This window comes from Capricornis sumatraensis, chromosome 2 (genome assembly GCF_032405125.1).
Source record: "Capricornis sumatraensis isolate serow.1 chromosome 2, serow.2, whole genome shotgun sequence".
NCBI classification, from domain to species: domain Eukaryota; kingdom Metazoa; phylum Chordata; class Mammalia; order Artiodactyla; family Bovidae; genus Capricornis; species Capricornis sumatraensis.
In genome coordinates this window covers 75,022,108-75,042,129 of record NC_091070.1, presented here as the reverse complement: position 1 = coordinate 75,042,129, position 20,022 = coordinate 75,022,108, and the positions used below count along the sequence as shown (strand labels likewise).

The following is a 20,022-nucleotide window of genomic DNA, read 5'->3' as shown; positions in this document are numbered from 1 at the left end:
GTTTCTCAGTGACACTACAATCTTTTCTCAGCATTTCACTTTGCTATCCACCTTTCTCACTTGTTCTTTGTGAGAATATCCTCTTAATTAATCATTTATAAGGACTCTATCTTGGAAAGCAGATTTTAGGCATTTACTTCTCTTTTGGTCATCATACTATGAGTATTTTCCCAATATTTGTCTTCCCAATTAAATTTTCACTTTCAGATATAGATGTTAATTTTCAATGAATTTAAGCTTCATTGAGATAGAATTCCAGCCAATTTCTAAAGATTAAGTATCCTTTCCCATTCCACTAACTGAAAAATCTGTCTTTTCTCCTGGTTATTTTAGAGCACACACTGAATTAAATGGATGCAGGAAATCTGTCTGTAGTGTCAGAATTTGTGCTTCTGGGACTTTGTCACTCATGGACCAGGCAGGTCTTACTCTTACTGATGTTTTTTATGCTTTACTTGATCATTGTATTTGGAAACATTGCCATCATAATCTTAATCATCACTGACCCCCACCTGCATTCTCCCATGTACTTCTTATTGGCCAACCTTTCTTTTGTTGATATGTGGCTTTGCTCAGTGACCACACCTAAGATGATTACAGACTTTGTCAGAGAGAACAAAACTATTTCCTTTAGAGGCTGCATGTGTCAGGTCCTGTTTGTGCATTTTTTTGGAGGGGGTGAGATGGTGCTATTGGTGGTAATGGCCTACGACCGCTATGTGGCCATCTGCAAGCCACTCCACTATTCAACCATAATGAACCTGCAAAAGTGCATTGGGCTTGTGGTGACTTCCTGGACCATTGGCTTTGTGCATGCCATGAGTCAAATGGCTGTGATTATGCAATTGCCTTTCTGTGGCCCCAGGGAAATTGACAGCTTTTTCTGTGATATACCACTGGTAATCAAGCTTGCCTGCATAAACTCTTATAACTTGGGAATATTAATGAATGCTGACAGTGGCGTTCCAGCCATGACCTGCTTTATAGTTTTGTTAATATCCTACACATATATTCTTCTTACTGTTCGCCAAAGCTCTAAAGCTGGTACATCTAGGGCACTCTCTACCTGCACTGCCCACATCACAGTGGTGGTGCTCTTCTTTGGGCCTTGCATCTTCATCTATGTGTGGCCACTCAGCATCACCTGGGTGGACAAATTTCTTGCTGTGTTTTACTCTGTTATTACACCTCTTCTAAATCCAGCCATTTATACCCTGAGAAATAAAGAGATAAAAACTGCGATAAAGAGATTCAGGAGCTACTACATATATCCCAAGGGAAATATTTAATGCCCAGAAACCTCACTGGAAACACTTCAAATTGACAATATACTGACCTTATAAAAGAGGTTGAAAATTCTAGGCATTCAATTTATATCTTATGTTTTATGGATGAGAAACACTGGGCTAGAAGAAGCACAAGCTGTAATTAAGATTGCTGGGAGAAATATCAATAACCTCAGATATGCAGATGATACCACCCTTATGGCAGAAAGTGAAGAGGAACTAAAAAGTCTCTTGATGAAAGTGAAAGTGGAGAGTGAAAAAGTTGGCTTAAAGCTCAACATTCACAGAATGAAGATCATGGCATCTGGTCCCATCACTTCATGGGAAATGGCTGGGGAAACAGGGGAAACAGTGTCAGACTTTATTTTGGGGGGCTCCAAAATCACTGCAGATGGTGATTGCAGCCATGAAATTAAAAGATGCTTACTCCTTGGAAGAAAAGTTATGACCAACTTAGACAGCATATTCAAAAGCAGAGACATTACTTTGCCAACAAAGGTCCATCTCGTCAAGACTATGGTTTTTCTTGTGGTCATGTATGGTTGTGAGAGTTGGACTGTGAAGAAAGCTGAGCACCGAAGAACTGATGCTTTTGAACTGTGGTGTTGGAGAAGCCTCTTGAGAGTCCCTTGGACTGCAAGGAGATCCAACCAGTCCATTCTAAAGGAGATCAGTCCTGGGTGTTCACTGGAAGGAATGATGCTAAAGCTGAAACTCCAGTACTTTGGCCATCTCATGGGAAGAGTTGGCTTATTGGAAAAGACTCTGATGCTAGGAGGGATTAGGGGCAGGAGGAGAAGGGGACTACAGAGGATGAGACAGCTGGATGGCATCACTGACTCGATGGACATGAGTTTGGGTGAACTCCGGGAGTTGGTGATGGACAGGGAGGCCTGGCATGCTGCAATTCATGAGGTCTCAAAGAGTCAGACATGACTGAGTGACTGAACTGAACGGAACTGAACTGAACTGAACTGAACTGAAGTACATGTTATGATCCATGAATTCCATGACCCCACAAATCCACTTCTATAACCATTGTTGCTAATTGCTTTGCTATAAAATAAACCTGATGAAATGCAGTGTTTAGCAATAAATGATTTCTGACCATGGTTATTTTGTACTAAATTCCATTTAGCAAGCACTGGAGGTGGCTGGAAAAATAGGTTAGCATGCATAGAATTTATTAGTCTACTACTAAAGTTTCTTCTATAATGGATACCCTTTGGTAAGAATACACGAGACACAGATTTTTCATAATCTGTGCCCATTCTGAGAGATCAATTACCACCAATTCTCCCCCAGGAATTCTTTGCCACCAGTCTTCCAATTCCATTTACTTTAAGTTCTGACCATGTAACCGAACCATTAATAACTTTTCATGAATCAGTATATATGCATGCTTCTAGCCAAACAAAGTGGACAACCAAATACACTGCTTGCATTTCTTTCAAATGGGAGAATTTCTTATTAGTGTTTTTCAGGACCATAATCAGAATACTGACAATGTGCATGCTAAGTTGCTTCAGTCGTGTTCAACTTTTTGCAGTCCCATGGAGTGTAACCCACCAGGCTCCTCTGTCCATGGGATTCTCCAGGCAAGAATACTGGCATGGGTTACCATGCCCTCCTCCAGGGGCTCTTCCAAACCCAGGGATCAAACCCGAATCTCTTATATCTCCTGAATTGGCAGGTGGGTTCTTTGCCACTAGCACCACCTGGGAAGCCCAAATACTAACCACAACTAAGTTATATTCAACCACAATATTTCAATAAATTGGGACTTTAAAGCTGTAGCCTTTTTCTCCTAGTTGCTACCAACATATCATGCAAAACCATCTATATGTTCAGCCCCAAATTTTAAATTTTCATTCTACTCATTATAAGGAATTCCTGTGTTAACTATAGGTGTACATTGGGGGCAAAGGAAGGCAACTGGACAGTAGTAGTTGTTGAATGAATTGAGTCATAAGTTAATGTAACTTCTCTATGCCTGTGGCCCTGCCTAAACCTAATCTTTTATGTATGATTTCCACTTGAAAATAAAATACTCTTTTTGCATCTCAATTTAAAGCTTTGTATAGTAAGATAGCATCCACTTCATGATGGTGTTGAGGAAGATCATCACAAAGACGTAATCACCATTTGGACTGATAAGCTGGACCCGGTCAATTGGAGGCTTTTTATCCCCTCCTCTGTCCTTCTAATATGTGTATTCCACTTGTTTGGCTCAGACAGTAAAGTATCTGCCTGCAATGCAGGACAACTCGTTTCAATCCCTGGGTCGGGAAAATCACTGGAGAAAGGGAATGCCTTCCCACCCCAGTATTCTTGACTGGAGAATTTCATGGACAGAGGAGCCTGGCAGGCTATAGTCCATAGGATCACAAAGAGTCAGGCACGACTGAGCAACTATCACTTCAAGTTCCTAGTGAAATATAGTCCAGACCCAAAAGGTTCCCTATAAATCAAGAAACAATCAAGGTACATAAAGCAATTCAAGCAACTTGGAATGAAATACTAACTTCCCTTTGGAAAGGCTGGCACCTGTAGTGGTTCAGCAAATGTTTGTTGAATTGAAAACAGAAATGAAGAGTCAGAGGAAAGAGGGAGTGGGAGATTTGTTGTAATGTCGCAGAGGTGCTCTGACTTACCCATATAAGGAAAACAGCTGATAATTTTAGCACACTAGTCACTTATATTATACTGGCCCATATAATCTGATCTCTCAAAAAAAAAGGAGCTCAGAAAACAATATTTTCTCTATAATTGAGCCCTTTTAAGAAATGTTTCCCACTTTGATCTCTGTGGTTAGTACTCCTTAGAACCACTGCAGGACTAACAACAGTTTTTTGGTGACCCCTTGCAACTGGGAAAGGTTAATTTTGAATTTATGCTGTATCTGCTTCTGTAACTTTAACTCTCATCTTGCCACTTTTGTAAGCATGAATAGTGGACTGCCTTGAGGAAATAACCTGAGCTGCTTGCCTGTGACAGACCATAAGGAAGTGAAACCAACACATTCCGCTGCCTGAGGCTTGGCATTCTGGGGGATGTTTGCAAGGATTGAATAGTATTTACATTGTCTCCTCATCTCCCCACCCCATCTCTGATCCATAAAAGAACCTGGCAACCAGGCCCTGACAAAATGATTATTTTGAGGTGCCAGCACCATCTTCTCAGTCAGCCAGCTAGCTCCTGATAAAGTCTCTTGTTGATTCCAACACCTTGTCTCTCAGTCATTGACTTACCCTGTGAAGAGCAGAGCAAGCTTGGACCCTTGATGATTCAGTGAACTGAGTCCCCTGGCCATTTATTATGAGATCTCTACTTTGAATTCTCATGACATTAAGAGAAGAAAAAAATATTAGAACTTTGGTTTAAAAAGTAAATGGAGAACAAAGGAATCTATGTCTAATAAAATATGACAGCAAAATATCTTCAAGGAAAACCAGTATCTCCTGACATTTTAATGCCTATTGATAAATATCATTTAGACCAATACCAGTGAAAAAGGAATGTGAAGCTCACTCAGTCGTGTCCGACTCTTTGCGACCCCATGGACTGTAGCCTACCATGCTCCTCCGTCCGTGGAATTCTTCAGGCAAGAATACTGGAATGGTTGCCATTTCCTTCTCCAGGAGATCTTCCCAACCCAGAGATCAAACCTGGGTCTCCCACATTATAGGCAGACACAATACCTATTAACAAACACATTAGTAAAAATTAATTAGAATTCCATTGGAAGCATATCCATGGAGTTTCCTTGAAAACACTAAACCTGCTTTTTGGCTCATTAATACAATTACCATCCCCATTTTAGAGATACTAATATTAAATGATATGGACATTTAACATGTTGGCAAAAGTTAATATGCTGAAGTCAGATCCAATATTCAAACACAATAATTTTCTGATTCCAACGTCCATGGGTTTAATTCCTACGCTACATGTTCTGTCTTTTAGATCATTGCAGAACACATAAGTAAGAGGTCATGGGTCTACTTAGCTCTGTGCTTAGCTGAGTATTTTTGCCTATATTATCTCATTTATTATTTCTAATAAAATGGTGAGATGGAAATCCAATATTCTTCCATATCAGATGAAGAAATAAGATTGTGACAGGTCAGTTAATAGACGAAAAGGTAATGGAATTTGTGTGCTTTGGTATTCAGCCCTGTGATTTTTTTTCTATACATTAAATTCAGATATACTGAATATCTCTAACTCTTTAATGCTATTCAAAAAATCCACGTGCACATACAGAAGACCAAACGTCACCATTCTTATCTTATTTAACACCATTATTTTGTTGTTTAGTTGCTAAGTCATGCTTGACTCTTTGCAATCCCATGGACTAGTAGCCCTCCAGGCTCCTCTGTCCATGGGATTTCTCAGGCAAGAATACTCTAGTAGGTTGCCATTTTCTTCTCCAAGGGGGTCTTCCTGACTCAGGGACTGAACCCTGGTCTCCTGCATTGGCAGGCAGTTTCTTCACCGCTGAGCCACCAGGGAGCTCCATTTTAATACATTGTCCCCAGAATTTGATTTCTGTTAGTTAAACTGCTATGATCTCATTTTATAATCAGTTCAGTTCAGTTCAGTTCAGTTGCTCAGTCATGTCCGACTCTTTGCGACCCCGTGAATCGCAGCACACAGGCCTCCCTGTCCATCACCATCTCCCAGAGTTCACTCAGACTCACGTCCATCGAGTCCGTGATGCCATCCAGCCATCTCATCCTCGGTCGTCCCCTTCTCCTCCTGCCCCCAATCCCTCCCAGCATCAGAGTCTTTTCCAATGAGTCAACTCTTCGCATGAGGTGGCCAAAGTACTGGAGTGTCAGCTTTAGCATCTTTCCCTCCAAAGAAATCCCAGGGCTGATCTCCTTCAGAATGGACTGGTTGGTTTAGACTAATTTCTACATAACATCTAGCTTGGAGAGAAATGAGCAAAAACTTAGTGTGTGAACTGCAGCATTCTCTTTTACATAAGAATTATACATTTACCTAAAAAAGGGATAGGTACACATAAGCCAAGTATGATTTTGAAAAAAATAAGGTAAAACAAAGTCGATAACTAAAGTCTTTATTCATAATGGAAAATGATATTTTCTCATTTATCTTTTTAGTATTAAATTTTATGCTATTTTATCATAGAGGTAAAATTCACATAATGTGATGTAAATCATTTGAAGAGTACAATCCAATGACATTTAGTACATTCACAGTACTGTTCAATCATCATTTCTTCGCAATCATTGTCCACTAATAAGCCCCTGACACTTATTAGTTTGCTTCCTGTCTTTATGAATTAACCTATTCTGCATATCATACACAAAAAGAATCAAAACAATTATGTTACCTTTAATGTCTGGCTTCTTTCATGTAGCATAATGTTTTCAAGTTTAACCATATTGAAACGTGTATTAGTGCACTGTTCCTTTTTATGGCTGAATGATATTCCTTGGTATGGATTACCATATTTGTTTATCCATTCATCAGCTGATGAACATTTGGATTGTCTCCACCCTTGGCCATTGTGAATAGTTCTATTCTAAACATTTGTGTACAAGTTGTTATTTCAATACCTGCTTTTATTTCTTTGGGATTGGGTTGTAGGATAATTGTATTTTTTTTATAATTTTTTTTTATAATTTTTTAAGGAACTGCAACATAAGAAGGATACATTGTATTGACACTTACTTGACATTTTTCCCATGACTACACCAGAATCATGGGCTCAAGGGAGGAACATCACACATAAAGTCCTATTTTCATCACCTCCTATCAAGGGTCTCTACCATCAACATGATTTATACTGCTAACTTTGCCCTTAATCATCTGATTGAAATCTTTGTCAGTTGCTTCACTGTAAAGTTTCTTTCCCTACTATCCACAATGCACTTTTTGAAAAAAAAAAAAGGTCATTATACTCGGCCAGTACTTAAGGAATAGGGAGCTAAGTTCCCCTTGTATAGGACAGCATAATTTTTCTGTTATTCTTGTACATGGGTGATTTCTCTTCTACCTCATGTACTAATTTATTCAATCATTTATATCTGTATGAAATCATAGATTTTATTTTATACTTTGGATTATAATATAATACTGTTAATTATAATCTATATATATAATATATATATAATTATTATAATCTAATATTGGGAGACTTTTTATTTGCCTCCTAAGTCCCTTTGATATATATCCACATCAAAGTATGTGATTTTATGTGTGTTTGAGCACTTCCTTATATTCTAAGATTAAAGGATGCTCCAAGATTATTTTGCACCATTCTTCTTCATTCTTCCCTATTCCTACAATAGCCATTTCTCCAAAGATCCTTGGCTCCTGTTACTGAATAGTGGCATTAGAAGCAAATTTGCATTCATTGTTTCTACAGTGTCATTCCTTTTAGGTCCTCACAGAAAATGCAGCAAATGTCTAAGTCCATATATCCAAAACTGCAACATCATAAAAAGTAATTTCACCATACTAAAATCTCCTATGCTTCAGCTATTCATCCATCCCCCTAAATCTCTAAGAATCACCTTTATTTTCACTGTCTCCATAGTTTTGCATTTTCTAGTATGTCGTATATGGGGAATCATATAGTATGTAGATTTTTCAGATTGGCTTATTTCATGTAGCAAGATATTAAGGATTTTCTATATCTATTCATGACTTGATAGATTACATCCCTTTATTGTTGTATAGTATTCCATTATAAGGATGTATCACAGTTTGTCCACGAACAAAATTCCGGAAATATTGGTTATCTCTAGTTTTTGGTAATTATGAATAAGCTGCCAGAAACATTAAAATTCAGGTTTTGTATGAACAGAATTTTTTAACTCAATTTGGTAAATACCTAGGAGTACTACTACTTTATCAAATGGCAACAGGATCTTTAGCTTTATAAGGCACCACAAAGCTGTCTTCCAAATGTATGTCTTTATTTAGAATTGTATTAACCAGGCTAGAGATTTCAATATACTATTATTTGGTTGGCCACCCCATTTGATTTCATTGCGTAGGAGTATAAGAATAACAGTCTTACTATCTTGATTAACTGAATAGAATCTTGTCACCATCCTCCTCTACTGTTGTGTCACCTAAAAACTTGGTGAAGCTAAAACATGGGATTCATTTCTTCCCTAGAACACATAGATAGATTTACCAGGTAGATAAGACAGTGACTATTAAGTTTATATAAATTCTTGAAACCTGTCCAGAGTTCCCCATCACTCGGGAAGAGTGAAATGTCTGTTTATCAAAAGTTCTCTAACAATGAGAAGGAAAAGAAATGAACAAAAGTTATCCTGCAGATATGCTGCATTATAGCCACCTTTTCTTTATGAGTTTATGTGGAGCTGAGATGAAGTACTTTGACTCTGCCTCCTCCAGATTCAAGAATATTTTAGTATAGTTGTCATATTTGTATGTTTGTGCTACCCTATGTTCAAGAATATTGGACTTGAGGTAGTTTCCTGATTTACCGTGAGTTTCCATTCCTTAAATATAGTCAACGATACTTTAATGCACAGATGTTCTAGGCTATATGTCAAGACAGAGGATCTTCCCATGCCTGATCATCAGCCAAGTTGACCAGTGGTGGGCTGACATCGTTAACAGTATCCATATAGTTAATGTCAAGCCCAATAATCCCATCTTTGTACCTCATTGTCTTTTCACATCTGCTTTCCAAACCACAAGCATCTATTCCTAAAGTGTGAAGAAAACACTAAAAATGTGTTGTTACATAAATTTCTCTCTTAATTTCTCTAAAAGCAACCAATTACATTGACTGACAGATATTTAAGCATAAATTGATTTTAAATAAATTGGAATTTAAAACATCCTTACATGTACTATATATTCCACAAAGCAAATAAGACTCTTCCATAACATATATGCTAACATATGCATATGTAATTGCATGGAATAACCACTAAGTATGGATAATTTTTTTTCTGGTGAAAAAAGTAACAGAGATGGATGGAGACAGACTATCACATTTCTTTCTCAAGCTTCTAAAATGTTGGAATCTTGTCGATAATATTGAATTTATATAATAGACCCTAAATGAAAAATAAATGTAGGCTTCCTTTATTGCCTTTTATCTTATAGAATATTGATAATATTTCCCTTTACTCAACGTCCAGTTCAGTTCAGTTCAGTTCAGTTGCTCAGTCGTGTCTGACTCTTTGCGACCCCATGAATCGCAGCACGCCAGGCCTCCCTGTCCATCACCAACTGCCGGACTTCACTCAGACTCACGTCCATCGAGTCAGTGATGCCATCCAACCATCTCATCCTCTGTCGTCCCCTTCTCCTCCTGCCCTCAATCCTTCCCAGCATCAGAGTCTTTTCCAGTGACTCAACTCTTTGCATGAGGTGGCCAAAGTACTGGAGTTTCAGCTTCAGCATCATTCCTTCCAAAGAAATCCCAGGGCTGATCTCCTTCAGAATGGACTGGTTGGATCTCCTTGCAGTCCAAGGGACCCTCAAGAGTCTTCTCCAACACCACAGTTCAAAAGCATCAATTCTTCGGTGCTCAGCCTTCTTCACAGTCCAACTCTCACATCCATGCATGACTACTGGAAAAACCATAGCCTTGACTAGATGGACCTTAGTCAGCAAAGTAGTGTCTCTGCTTTTGAATATGCTATCTAGGTTGCTCATAACTTTTCTTCCAAGGAGTAAGTGTCTTTTAATTTCATGGCTGCAATCACCATCTGCAGTGATTTTGGAGCCCCCCAAAAATAAAGTCTGACACTGTTTTCACTGTTTCTCCATCTATTTCCCATGAAGTGATGGGACCGGATGCCATGATCTTTGTTTTCTGAATGTTGAGCAATCTGCTTACCAATGCAGGAAATGCAGAAAAGACATGGTTCGATTCCTGGGTCAGGATGATGCTGTGGAGTAGGAAATGGCAACCCCCTCCAGTATTTTTCCTGGAAGATTTCATGGACAGAGGAACCTGGTGGGCTACAGACCATGAAGCCACAAAGAGTCAGACATGACTGAACAACTGTACATACACACTACTCAATGCTAAACCAAGATCATTGTTCAAATAATCAGAAATTTTTGATACTTTATAATGTTTCTAATCTTCATTGAAACCCAACAAAGCCAGCAGTCAAGGCTGTTTCACCATGGACATAGGTGGTGAACAGCAGTGACTAGATCATCTCCCTCTGCTGGTCGTCCCCTGTCTACCCACCCAAGTCATCTGGAACTAGACATGACAACTTAGTTCTGGAGCAATTTTTTTCTTTTTTAAAACAGTAAGCAAAGAGATGTTTTAAAACTGTACTTAACTTCCACCAGTAGAACTTTTATCATTGTCCCCACAGGTCTCTTTCTGATCTACACAAAAGGAACACTTTCCAGGTGAACTCTCAATTCAGAGAGACTCAGAATAAAGTGGTCCCAAAGGAACCTAGCTTGAGAGTCTCCTATCCCAGAGGCCACTTTCTACACTAAATATATGTCTCACAGTCCCCCATGAATGCTGATCACAACAGAAAGCAGATTCTATTTTGACGAAGTAATAATTTTATTTCAGATTCTAGTTAAGAATATAAACAATGCTTTATTCTTGGGCAAAAAAGGTAATCAAGTATGGCGTCTCTCTGGTAAGGATATAGTCTATATGTTCTGTAAATATCTTAATTTCCCCCTTAGTTCCCTTCCTCTATCACATTTAAGAGAATGTTTCAATATCATATTTCCATACAGGCTAATTAGGATGGTTTGGAATTGCCGTATGCTCCTGCTGCTAAGTCGCTTCAGTCGTGTCTGACTCTGTGCGACCCCATAGACGGTAGCTCTTCAGGCTCCACCGTCCCTGGGATTCTCCAGGCAAGAACACTGGAGTGGGTTGCCATTTCCTTCTCCAATGTATGAAAGTGAAAAGTGAAAGTGAAGTTGCTCAGTCATGTCCGACTCTTAGCGACCCCATGGACTGCAGCCTACCAGGCTCCTGCGTCCATGGGATTTTCCAGGCAAGAGTACTAGAGTGGGGTGCCATTGCCTTCTCTGGGAATTGCTGTATACCTTCCAATAATATCATAGATTTATTCTCCCAGTTACATGCTGGGACTTCTAGACTCCCTTCAGCATCAAAAGGAATACCTTCTATATAGCCTTACAGCTCCCTTTTTGAGGATGCATTCATGTCCTCATAGGGCCACAATCATTGGTGTCTACAGTTTCCCTGAATTAAGGGAAACTGTGTTCTAGACACAGGTATGTAACTGTAATTAACAGAAATTTCTGAATATTGAGAAAAGTGATTGCTATTAATTTAGCTCAGGAAGGAAAATGACTAAGAACACAAAGAGAAATCTCTTAAAGTTTGTAACAGTCAATAGTTACCATGTAAGTGGAATTACGCTGTTGAAACTGAACAGAAAGATGCACCGAATGACAGCACAAAAGAAGGACTAGCATCAGAGAGCACTGGGACTGCACTCCAGTCATGCTGTTTCTCAGCTCTGAGACTCTAACACGTTACACTGATGGTCAAACTCAGAATAAGATGTCTTTCACGGGCTTATTGTGAAGATTACTTTTGATAATGTGGGTGAAAATTTCTAGCACAGGGGAGCTAGTCAGAGAGAGACAGGGAGATACAAAAAAACAGAGAGACTTGATTTATGTATGACCCTAAAAGTAGCAGCTTAAAAAAATGAGAATTGCCTCCTTTTCTTTTTTATTTTTAATTATCCTAACTTTTGATTCTTTTTGTGGGTCTTGCTTTAACTCATTTGATTTTGCAGCTGTACTCTTAAAAATCTTTAGATTTACTTCTCCCATGTAGTATTTGCTTGAAAATTAAATATAGTAGCTCAGCTGGTAAAGAATCCACCTGCAATGTGGGAGACCTGGGTTCAATACCTGGGTTGGGAAGTTCCCCTGGAGAAGGGAAAGGCTACCCACCTCAGTATTCTGGCCTGGAAAATTCCATGGACTGGAATGGCCCTTGGGGTCACAAAGAGTCAGACATGACTGAGCAACTTTCACTTTCATTTTTCATAATTAATTTAGCAGTGATATTTTATCTTTTGTAATTCAACTAAAATAATATTAACAACATTTACAGCAATTAGGTGAGAAAGTAAACATAACCTTTTTCTTCTTTAGTATAACCTCGAATGACTGCAATCAACTTTTTTTTCAATGAAGTGCTCAAAAGTGATTACAGTTCACAGTAAGAAAGCATTTAATAAATTCCTGTTTACCTTATCAGAAAAAATTAAAAATCCCTTCTACATCTAGGGTTTTCTAATTTTGTTCTTATTTTCATCCCTAGTATAATAACTGTGTGGATTTAAACACCAAACATATAATCAACAACAACTTCAATTATAGAAAACAGGGAGAGTAAACCAAGACTAAAGGAAAGCAAAACCAGAAGCAATGAGTGCCAAGAGCAGTAATGCAACTTCATACAGTTTGGGAAACACGTATCTTCTTATCTCAATTACAGGCTATATCGCTTTGAATTTCATGAACAGAATACGTTTCTTCCTGATGCTTGTGATTTACTCCTTATGCATGCAACATGTATTCTTCCACACTTTCGTTGATTAGCTTATCTGCTCTTATACATAATTAACTGTTTCTTGGTAAAAAGCATTTTGTCATTTTATCAAAGCTAGTATTAATATCTCTTTTTTACTGGATCTATTCATTAAAATTATTATTACTCTTCAATAATGTGTTAAATATTGTTTGAGTTTTTCAAATTTATGTATAATAAATCTTTTTATCACACAGCTTCAAAAGATATTAATAAAATGTCACTTTTTGTAGTATTTTTTAGATTCCACATATGAGTGATATCAAACAGTACTGGTCTTTCTCTGGTATTTCACTAACAGTAATACTTTATAGGTCCATCCATGTTTCTGTAGATGGCAGAATTTAAGTCATTTAATGTAAGTCAACTATACTTCAATTAACAAATGCAAATGCCATTTTTTTTGAAATCATTATTTAACTCAGGTCTGCTGTATTGAATAGATCATCATTCTTGATTCACAGTATATTCTCCTAATTTTTCCATGTCCATTTTGAGTTTGTTTGCTTGTTTATATAATAATAAAACTATACCTATGAAACATTGCCCAGTCCAAGACCTAAACAGATGATAATAATGGACAATTGCTTATGTGTTCATCCTCACGCAGAATCTTGGCTTTCCACAATTGAGGTTACATTTTGGGACATAGTTTTATGACTTATACAAGTTCCTGCAAAATATACTGTTATTTTTGTAGTGCTCTTCATCTTATAACATTTATGCTGAGAGGATCTATTTGAGGCTTTTTATTTCTTTATTACTATATTTTACTAACACACATTCATGTCATTTTATATAGCTGTACTTTGTTAAGATTCTATCACTATGTTTATAGGCATTACTGTAAATTTTCCTTGTATACAGATACAAGAGTTTACATTGAGCATACAAATGGGAGTGAAATTGCTGCACCATAGAATATATGTATATTGAGCATTAAAAGAGAAGTCCAATTGCTTTTTACAGTGATTATGTAAGTACATACTTCCATTAGTAGCGCATAAAAAACACACTTGATGCGCAGACTGTTTATTTAGAAAATCTATTTTTACATCTTTTCTTCAGATAAATTTACAAGACACTGAACAGAATGGAAGAAGTAAACCAGTCTGTGGTATCTGAATTTATTTTGCTTGGGCTGTGTGACTCATGGGACCTCCAGGCCTTCCTCCTAGTGGTATTTTCTTCACTTTACTTGATCACCATTTTAGGCAATGTCTTCATTGTGCTCCTCATTATTGCTGACCTTCACCTCCATTCCCCTATGTACTTCCTATTAGCTAATCTGTCATTCTCTGACTTATGCTTTTCCTCAGTAACCACCCCTAAATTGATCACAGACTTTCTGAAAGAAAATAAGACCATCTCCTTTAGAGGCTGCATGTGTCAGATGTTTTTTGGACATTTTTTTGGAGGGGGTGAGATGGTGCTCCTAGTGATGATGGCCTATGACCGTTATGTGGCCATCTGCAAGCCACTCCATTACTCCAGCATCATGAATACAAAAATGTGCATTCGACTAGTGATGATATCATGGATCATTGGCTTTGTGCATTCAATAGGCCAACTAGCTATAATTACACAACTGCCCTTCTGTGGGCCCAGAAAACTGGATAGCTTTTTCTGTGATATTCCATTGGTGATCAAGTTAGTCTGCATGGACACTTATATTCTAGAAGTGTTGACAAATGCTAACAGCGGGGTACTTGCAACCGTTTGCTTCATTCTGTTGCTGATCTCTTACTCTTATATTCTACTTACTGTCTGTCACCAATCAAAGGGTGGCACATCCAAGGCGCTCTCCACCTGCACTGCCCACATCACAGTGGTCGTGTTATTCTTTGGGCCTTGCATCTTCATCTACCTATGTCCACTCAGCATCACTTGGGTGGACAAGTTCCTTGCTGTATTTTATGCGATCATCACACCACTACTAAATCCAGTCATTTATACTTTAAGAAACAAAGAGATTAGAAATGCCATTAAGCAGCTATGATGACTTAGATTTCTGTTGGTATTTCATCATTTCAAAGTATCAGAATGTCTACTGTGAGCACACTAAATTAGCCACACCTGGTGGCTCAGACGGTAAAGCGTCTGCCTGCAATGAGGGAGACCGGGGTTCGATTGCTGGGTCGGGAAGATTCCCTGGAGAAGGAATTGGCAATCCACTCCAGCACTCTTGCCTGGAAAATCCCATGGAAGGAGGAGCCTGATAGGCTACACTCTATGGGATCACAAAGAGTCGGACACAATTGAGCAACTTCACTTTCACTTTCACCCTGTTACTTAAGACTGGGAAGAGTTTCCCAATTCACATATGGAAATCATGTGTATCTGTTGATGAAAATTGTGTGTCAATTCTTTAGGAGTCTAGAATTGTTAAAATGAGTTCCTGTTTGGAAAATTTGGCCAGTCTTTAAAAGCATGATTTTGATTGTTCTCAAGAATGACTTGAAATTAGTAAGAATGTTAATATTTTATATTACTATTCTTACTATTACCTCAACACTGACTACTATGTCAGTGTGGATAATAATTTTCTATTATCCTATGCATTTCTTTTAGCAGAACATTGCATATAGACCTTCTCTAATGTTTTCTTTAATGTTACTGCATTATATTGCTCTCTTTACTTTTACAAAACATTCTAATTATCTTCTATAGACGTATCTATAAAAGTAATCATTAAGCATTCCTAATCATATTCAGAAAGTTGAATCATAATCGTAATCTAGATAGAGCTTTGTTCCCTCAACATCATGTTTATTTGTGAAACACCGTAATTGTCTTTAAATGATGTGTATGAAATACAAAGATGGCTATATTAACAACCTTTAGAGAGTTTGCTTTTTTCCTTCCAATTTATAAATACGTTAGTCAGTTCATCATATAGATAGGTAAAAAAATTTAGTTTTGTAATAAACTATCCATTTAATTCACTGCAGTGTTCAAATAGCCTGTAAAAACAATATTATACACAAAGTTTGCAAATTACTCATTACTACATATAACAAAACAAAACTTTTCTTCAGAAATCTTCCTCAAAAAATTATACAAGTTTACATCCATTTATCTGAATCCATGGATCTAGATATATCTCAAATTTATATTAGTTTTTAAAGATAACATGTATGCTAATCACTCAGTAGTGTCCAACTCTGTGACCCCATGGACTGCAGCCTATCGGGCTCCTCTCTCCATGGAATTCTCTAGGAAAGAATATTGGAGTGGGTTGCCATTCCCTTCTTCAGGGCATCTTCCTGACCCAGGGATTGAAGGCAGGTCCCTTGCATTCCAGACAGATTCTTTACCATCTGAGCCTCCACGGAAGCAAAAGATGACATGGTTCTGTGTATTTTGTAACATTCCCAATAGAAAATCTCAGGAATAAACCCTTAAAGAAAAGAATTGCTATTTTCATACGTGTATGTATTCTGACATTTTTTGTTCTTTTAATCTCTCTTTACTCAGTTTGGATAATATATATTGACTTGTCTTTGAATCCACTGAGCCTTTCTTCTGTCTGTTTTTAAATCAAGCCCCCTTAAATTCATAATTGCACATATTTAATTTTATTTCAAAACATCCCTTGATTCTTTCTTAGATTGTTTCTCTGAAAATTTTTTCAGTTTTTCAACTTCTTCATGTTGCTTTAGATTATATGAGTTATGGCTAAGTCACTTCAGTCATGTCCAACTCTGTGTGACCCCATAGATGGCAGCCCACCAGGCTCCCCCATCCCTGGGATCCTCCAGGCAAGAACACTGGAGTGGGTTGCCATTTTCTTCTCCAATGCATGAAAGTAAAAAATGAAACTGAAGTCGCTCAGTCATGTCTGACTTAGCGACCCCGTGGACTGCAGCCTACCAGGCTCCTCCATCCATGGGATTTTCCAGGCAAGAGTACTGCAGTGGGGTGCCATTGCCTTCTCTGTATACGAGTTATACTCTTTGCTAATGTCAACAACTGAGCCATCCATAGTCTATTTCTATTATTTTCCGCTTAATTACCAGTTGCATATCCCTGCTACTTATATATCGTATTTTTTTCTATTTTAAATTCTGTGTATAAATGACTATTTAGCTCTGGCATGATATGTGTGTATTAGTTACCCAATCATGTCTGACCCTTTGCGATCCCATGGACTGAAGCCCACCAGGTTCCTCTGTCCACAAAATTCTCCACAAAAGGACGCTGGAGTGGGTTGCCATTTCCTTTTTCGCAGGATCTTCTTCATCCAGGGATCGAACCCAGGTTTCCTGCACTACAGGTAAAATCTTTTCCATCTGAGTCACTATTCCTCCACAAATTATCTACTCTCTCTTCTATGAGGAATAAAAGATTATGGTGTGATCATTTCAATCCAGCCAAGTACTAAAGCCTATTTGAATCTGGATTGTAAATTTTATAAGACTTAGTATTCCTCAGGTTTTTCCTGTTCCGTGTATATATCCCTTCCAAGTTTGGATGATGATTCTGCTAGATCTTTTTCTCCTCAGTCTGCAAGAATTCAGGTGATTCCGTTTTGCCCTTCAGAATTTTTATGCTTAAAACTTTAGACTTTAGTCTTCTTCCTTCACTTGCTACTTTTAAAAAGTATGGAAAATTTCCCAAAGAGAAGTTGGCTTTACATTGTTCTTTTTAATTAATGTACCTAACAAGAATCCATTACAAATACAAATAAAAGCAATGAAATAATTGTGAACAGGAAAAATATAAAATGTACAACTGATTGATAATCTTAAATGAATCTTGGATTACAATACTCAAACATAGGGTCCTTTCACAGCTTTGCAGAATATTTGGTTCAGTCTTCTAGTTATCAAAGTAATCTATAAATTAAATTAGTTTTGTTATTTACACAGGTTATACTCAGTAACACATAACTGAGACCCATGTTTTGACATAAAAGAGTTATATAAGATGAATTATCAAAGAAAAATAGTGATTTGGACAGAATGGCTGTTAGCTAATGATAATACCAGCCAGGCTATGGTCAGACCAACATGTTTCAGTGTTGGAGGAATATTCATTGATGGATTAAGTCATAATTTCAGAAAATTGTGAAATAACAACATATTCATAAATTTCGCTGTCTGAAGCCAATTGTAGATGACTTGAGTCTGAAATTGAGACAAGCTAGGGTGAGATTAGTAGCCAGAGGCCAAACTCATGAAATATATTATGAGGCTCTCCCAAATGCTTTTCTTCTGCCATCTGTTAATCTCCCTTTATTATGCTACCTTATCCATCTTCTGTCCACTCCACTTCTATTACCCTGTTTTGTTTCTGCGGGTTTTAAATCCTCATTTAAATCCACATTTTTTTGTCTTTCAGAAAAAATATGATTTTTTCACATCCTAGCTTTAAATCAAAGGAAAGTTAGATATTTCACAACTCTCTCAAACTATTGACAATATTAGTTATAAGTTAATTCAATTAATTGAATTAAATTGATTCATTGAATCCAAGCAGGGTGATGTATAAGGCCATACACTCAGCAGATTCGAAGTGTATAACTGACACTTTTTCAAAAATTTCCACCAAGCAATTCCTGGGATTAATCTGACTATCAAACAACTTGTTACCTAAAGAGTTCAGTGTAACCTCATAATAAATGGTCTGAATATCCTAAAATGGTGACTTTAGGAAAAAAAAATCCCCAAATTTTGTATATTAATTTAAGCACTTTTATTACGTGAAGCTGTTTGAAATAACTTGGGCTTCCATGAGTTACTTAGGAGACCTTCCTCCAAATCAGAAGCTGACTACTCAGTCTCCTCATTGCCGTCTTCATTTCCTTGTTTCTCAGTGTGTAAATGGCAGGATTCAGGATGGGTGTAACCAAAAAGTCTAAAATGGCAAGAAACTTATCCACTGGCACCGTGGGAAATGGCCACATGTAAACAAAGATGCAGGGTCCAAAGAACAAAACCACCACAGTGATGTGTGCTGACAGAGTAGAGAGGGCCTTGCGCAAACCATCTGAAGAGCGTTTCCATACAGTGACCAGAATGAAAACATAGGAGATGATCAACAAGAAGAAAGTGCCCATGGATATGAACCCACTGTTGGCAGTGACCATGAATTCCATTCTGTAGGAATCTATGCAGGCAAGTTTGATAAACCAAGGAAGGTCACAGTAAAAACTGTCGATTTCATTAGGACCACAGAAAGGCAAATGGATCACAAAAGCTAACTGGACCACTGAGTGAATAAGGCCAATAGCCCAAGCACCACACAGAAGCAAAAGGCACACCCATGGGCTCATGATGCTCAGGTAGTGCAGGGGCTTACATATGGCCACATAGCGGTCTAAGGCCATGGCAGTGAGCAGCACCATCTCAGATCCACCCAGGGTGTGAAGGATAAATATCTGGGTGACACATGCCTGGAAGGATATGGTTTTGTGCCCAGAGTACAGGTCAGAGATCATCTTAGGCACTGTTAAGGTAGAAAAACACAAATCAATAAATGAGAGGTTGGCTAAAAGGAAGTACATGGGGGAATGTAGATGAGGGTCAAAGGTCACTGTAAACACAACAAGGAGATTCCCTAGAACAATTGTTACATAAAACACTGTAGAGAAGGCAAGGAGGAAATTCTGCACTGGTTTAGAGGTAGAAAATCCCAGGAAAACAAATTCAGACACCGAAGAGTCATTTGCTTCATACATTGACTTGGTCTGGAGATACCTAAAGACTAGAAACAAAACATAACCAAAGCATTTATCAAACATTTTTACTTAAAGAAACAGATTTAAGCTTTTATCAAATATGGTTTTAAATTAGAAATCTTGCCTAACAGCCATTAATATATTCTGAAAATATAATGCATTAATTTATTTCTTCAACTAATGCAGCTAATGAGTGTAACTGATATTACTAATGAGTATCCACTATATTGCAAGTTCAGTGTCAAGTTCTGAGGTGAAACAGTAATTCTGTCTTTGAGAGAAAATGGACTAGATCTCAATGGGTAGATACAGGTAGATACATAGATTAAATGAATTTAAATACAGATACATCTCTGACAACTGATTTCAAGGAAAAGAACAGTGGGCTATGAGAACAATATGACACATCACCATCATATTTACTCAAACTCTGCTAAATATGAATTATTTTTGAAGAGTAA

At 37.7% G+C, this 20,022-nt stretch overlaps 3 protein-coding genes across 3 annotated transcripts; 2 read left to right on the top strand and 1 right to left on the bottom strand.

Annotated features, from left to right (window-relative positions):
- Positions 1–347: 347 nt before the first annotated feature.
- Positions 348–1,289, top strand: LOC138073255 (olfactory receptor 4K14-like). Its single transcript, XM_068964852.1, has one exon. It carries the CDS (start codon positions 351–353, stop codon positions 1,287–1,289), a length of 939 nt encoding a protein of 312 aa, XP_068820953.1. The 5' UTR covers positions 348–350.
- Positions 1,290–13,969: 12,680 nt separating this feature from the next.
- Positions 13,970–14,878, top strand: LOC138069745 (olfactory receptor 4K3-like). The gene has a single exon (XM_068961091.1). The coding sequence runs from the start codon at positions 13,973–13,975 to the stop codon at positions 14,876–14,878; it is 906 nt and encodes a 301-aa protein (XP_068817192.1). The 5' UTR covers positions 13,970–13,972.
- A 3,744-nt stretch (positions 14,879–18,622) lies between these two features.
- On the bottom strand, positions 18,623–19,561 carry LOC138069736 (olfactory receptor 4F6-like). The gene has a single exon (XM_068961081.1). It carries the CDS (start codon positions 19,559–19,561, stop codon positions 18,623–18,625), a length of 939 nt encoding a protein of 312 aa, XP_068817182.1.
- Between the last annotated feature and the right edge of the window lie 461 nt (positions 19,562–20,022).

Excerpts from the sequence above, each read along its gene's own strand:
- LOC138073255 (XM_068964852.1), top strand. The coding sequence starts at position 351 with ATGGATGCAGGAAATCTGTCTGTAGTGTCAGAATTTGTGCTTCTGGGA.
- LOC138069745 (XM_068961091.1), top strand. The coding sequence starts at position 13,973 with ATGGAAGAAGTAAACCAGTCTGTGGTATCTGAATTTATTTTGCTTGGG.
- LOC138069736 (XM_068961081.1), bottom strand. The coding sequence starts at position 19,561 with ATGTATGAAGCAAATGACTCTTCGGTGTCTGAATTTGTTTTCCTGGGA.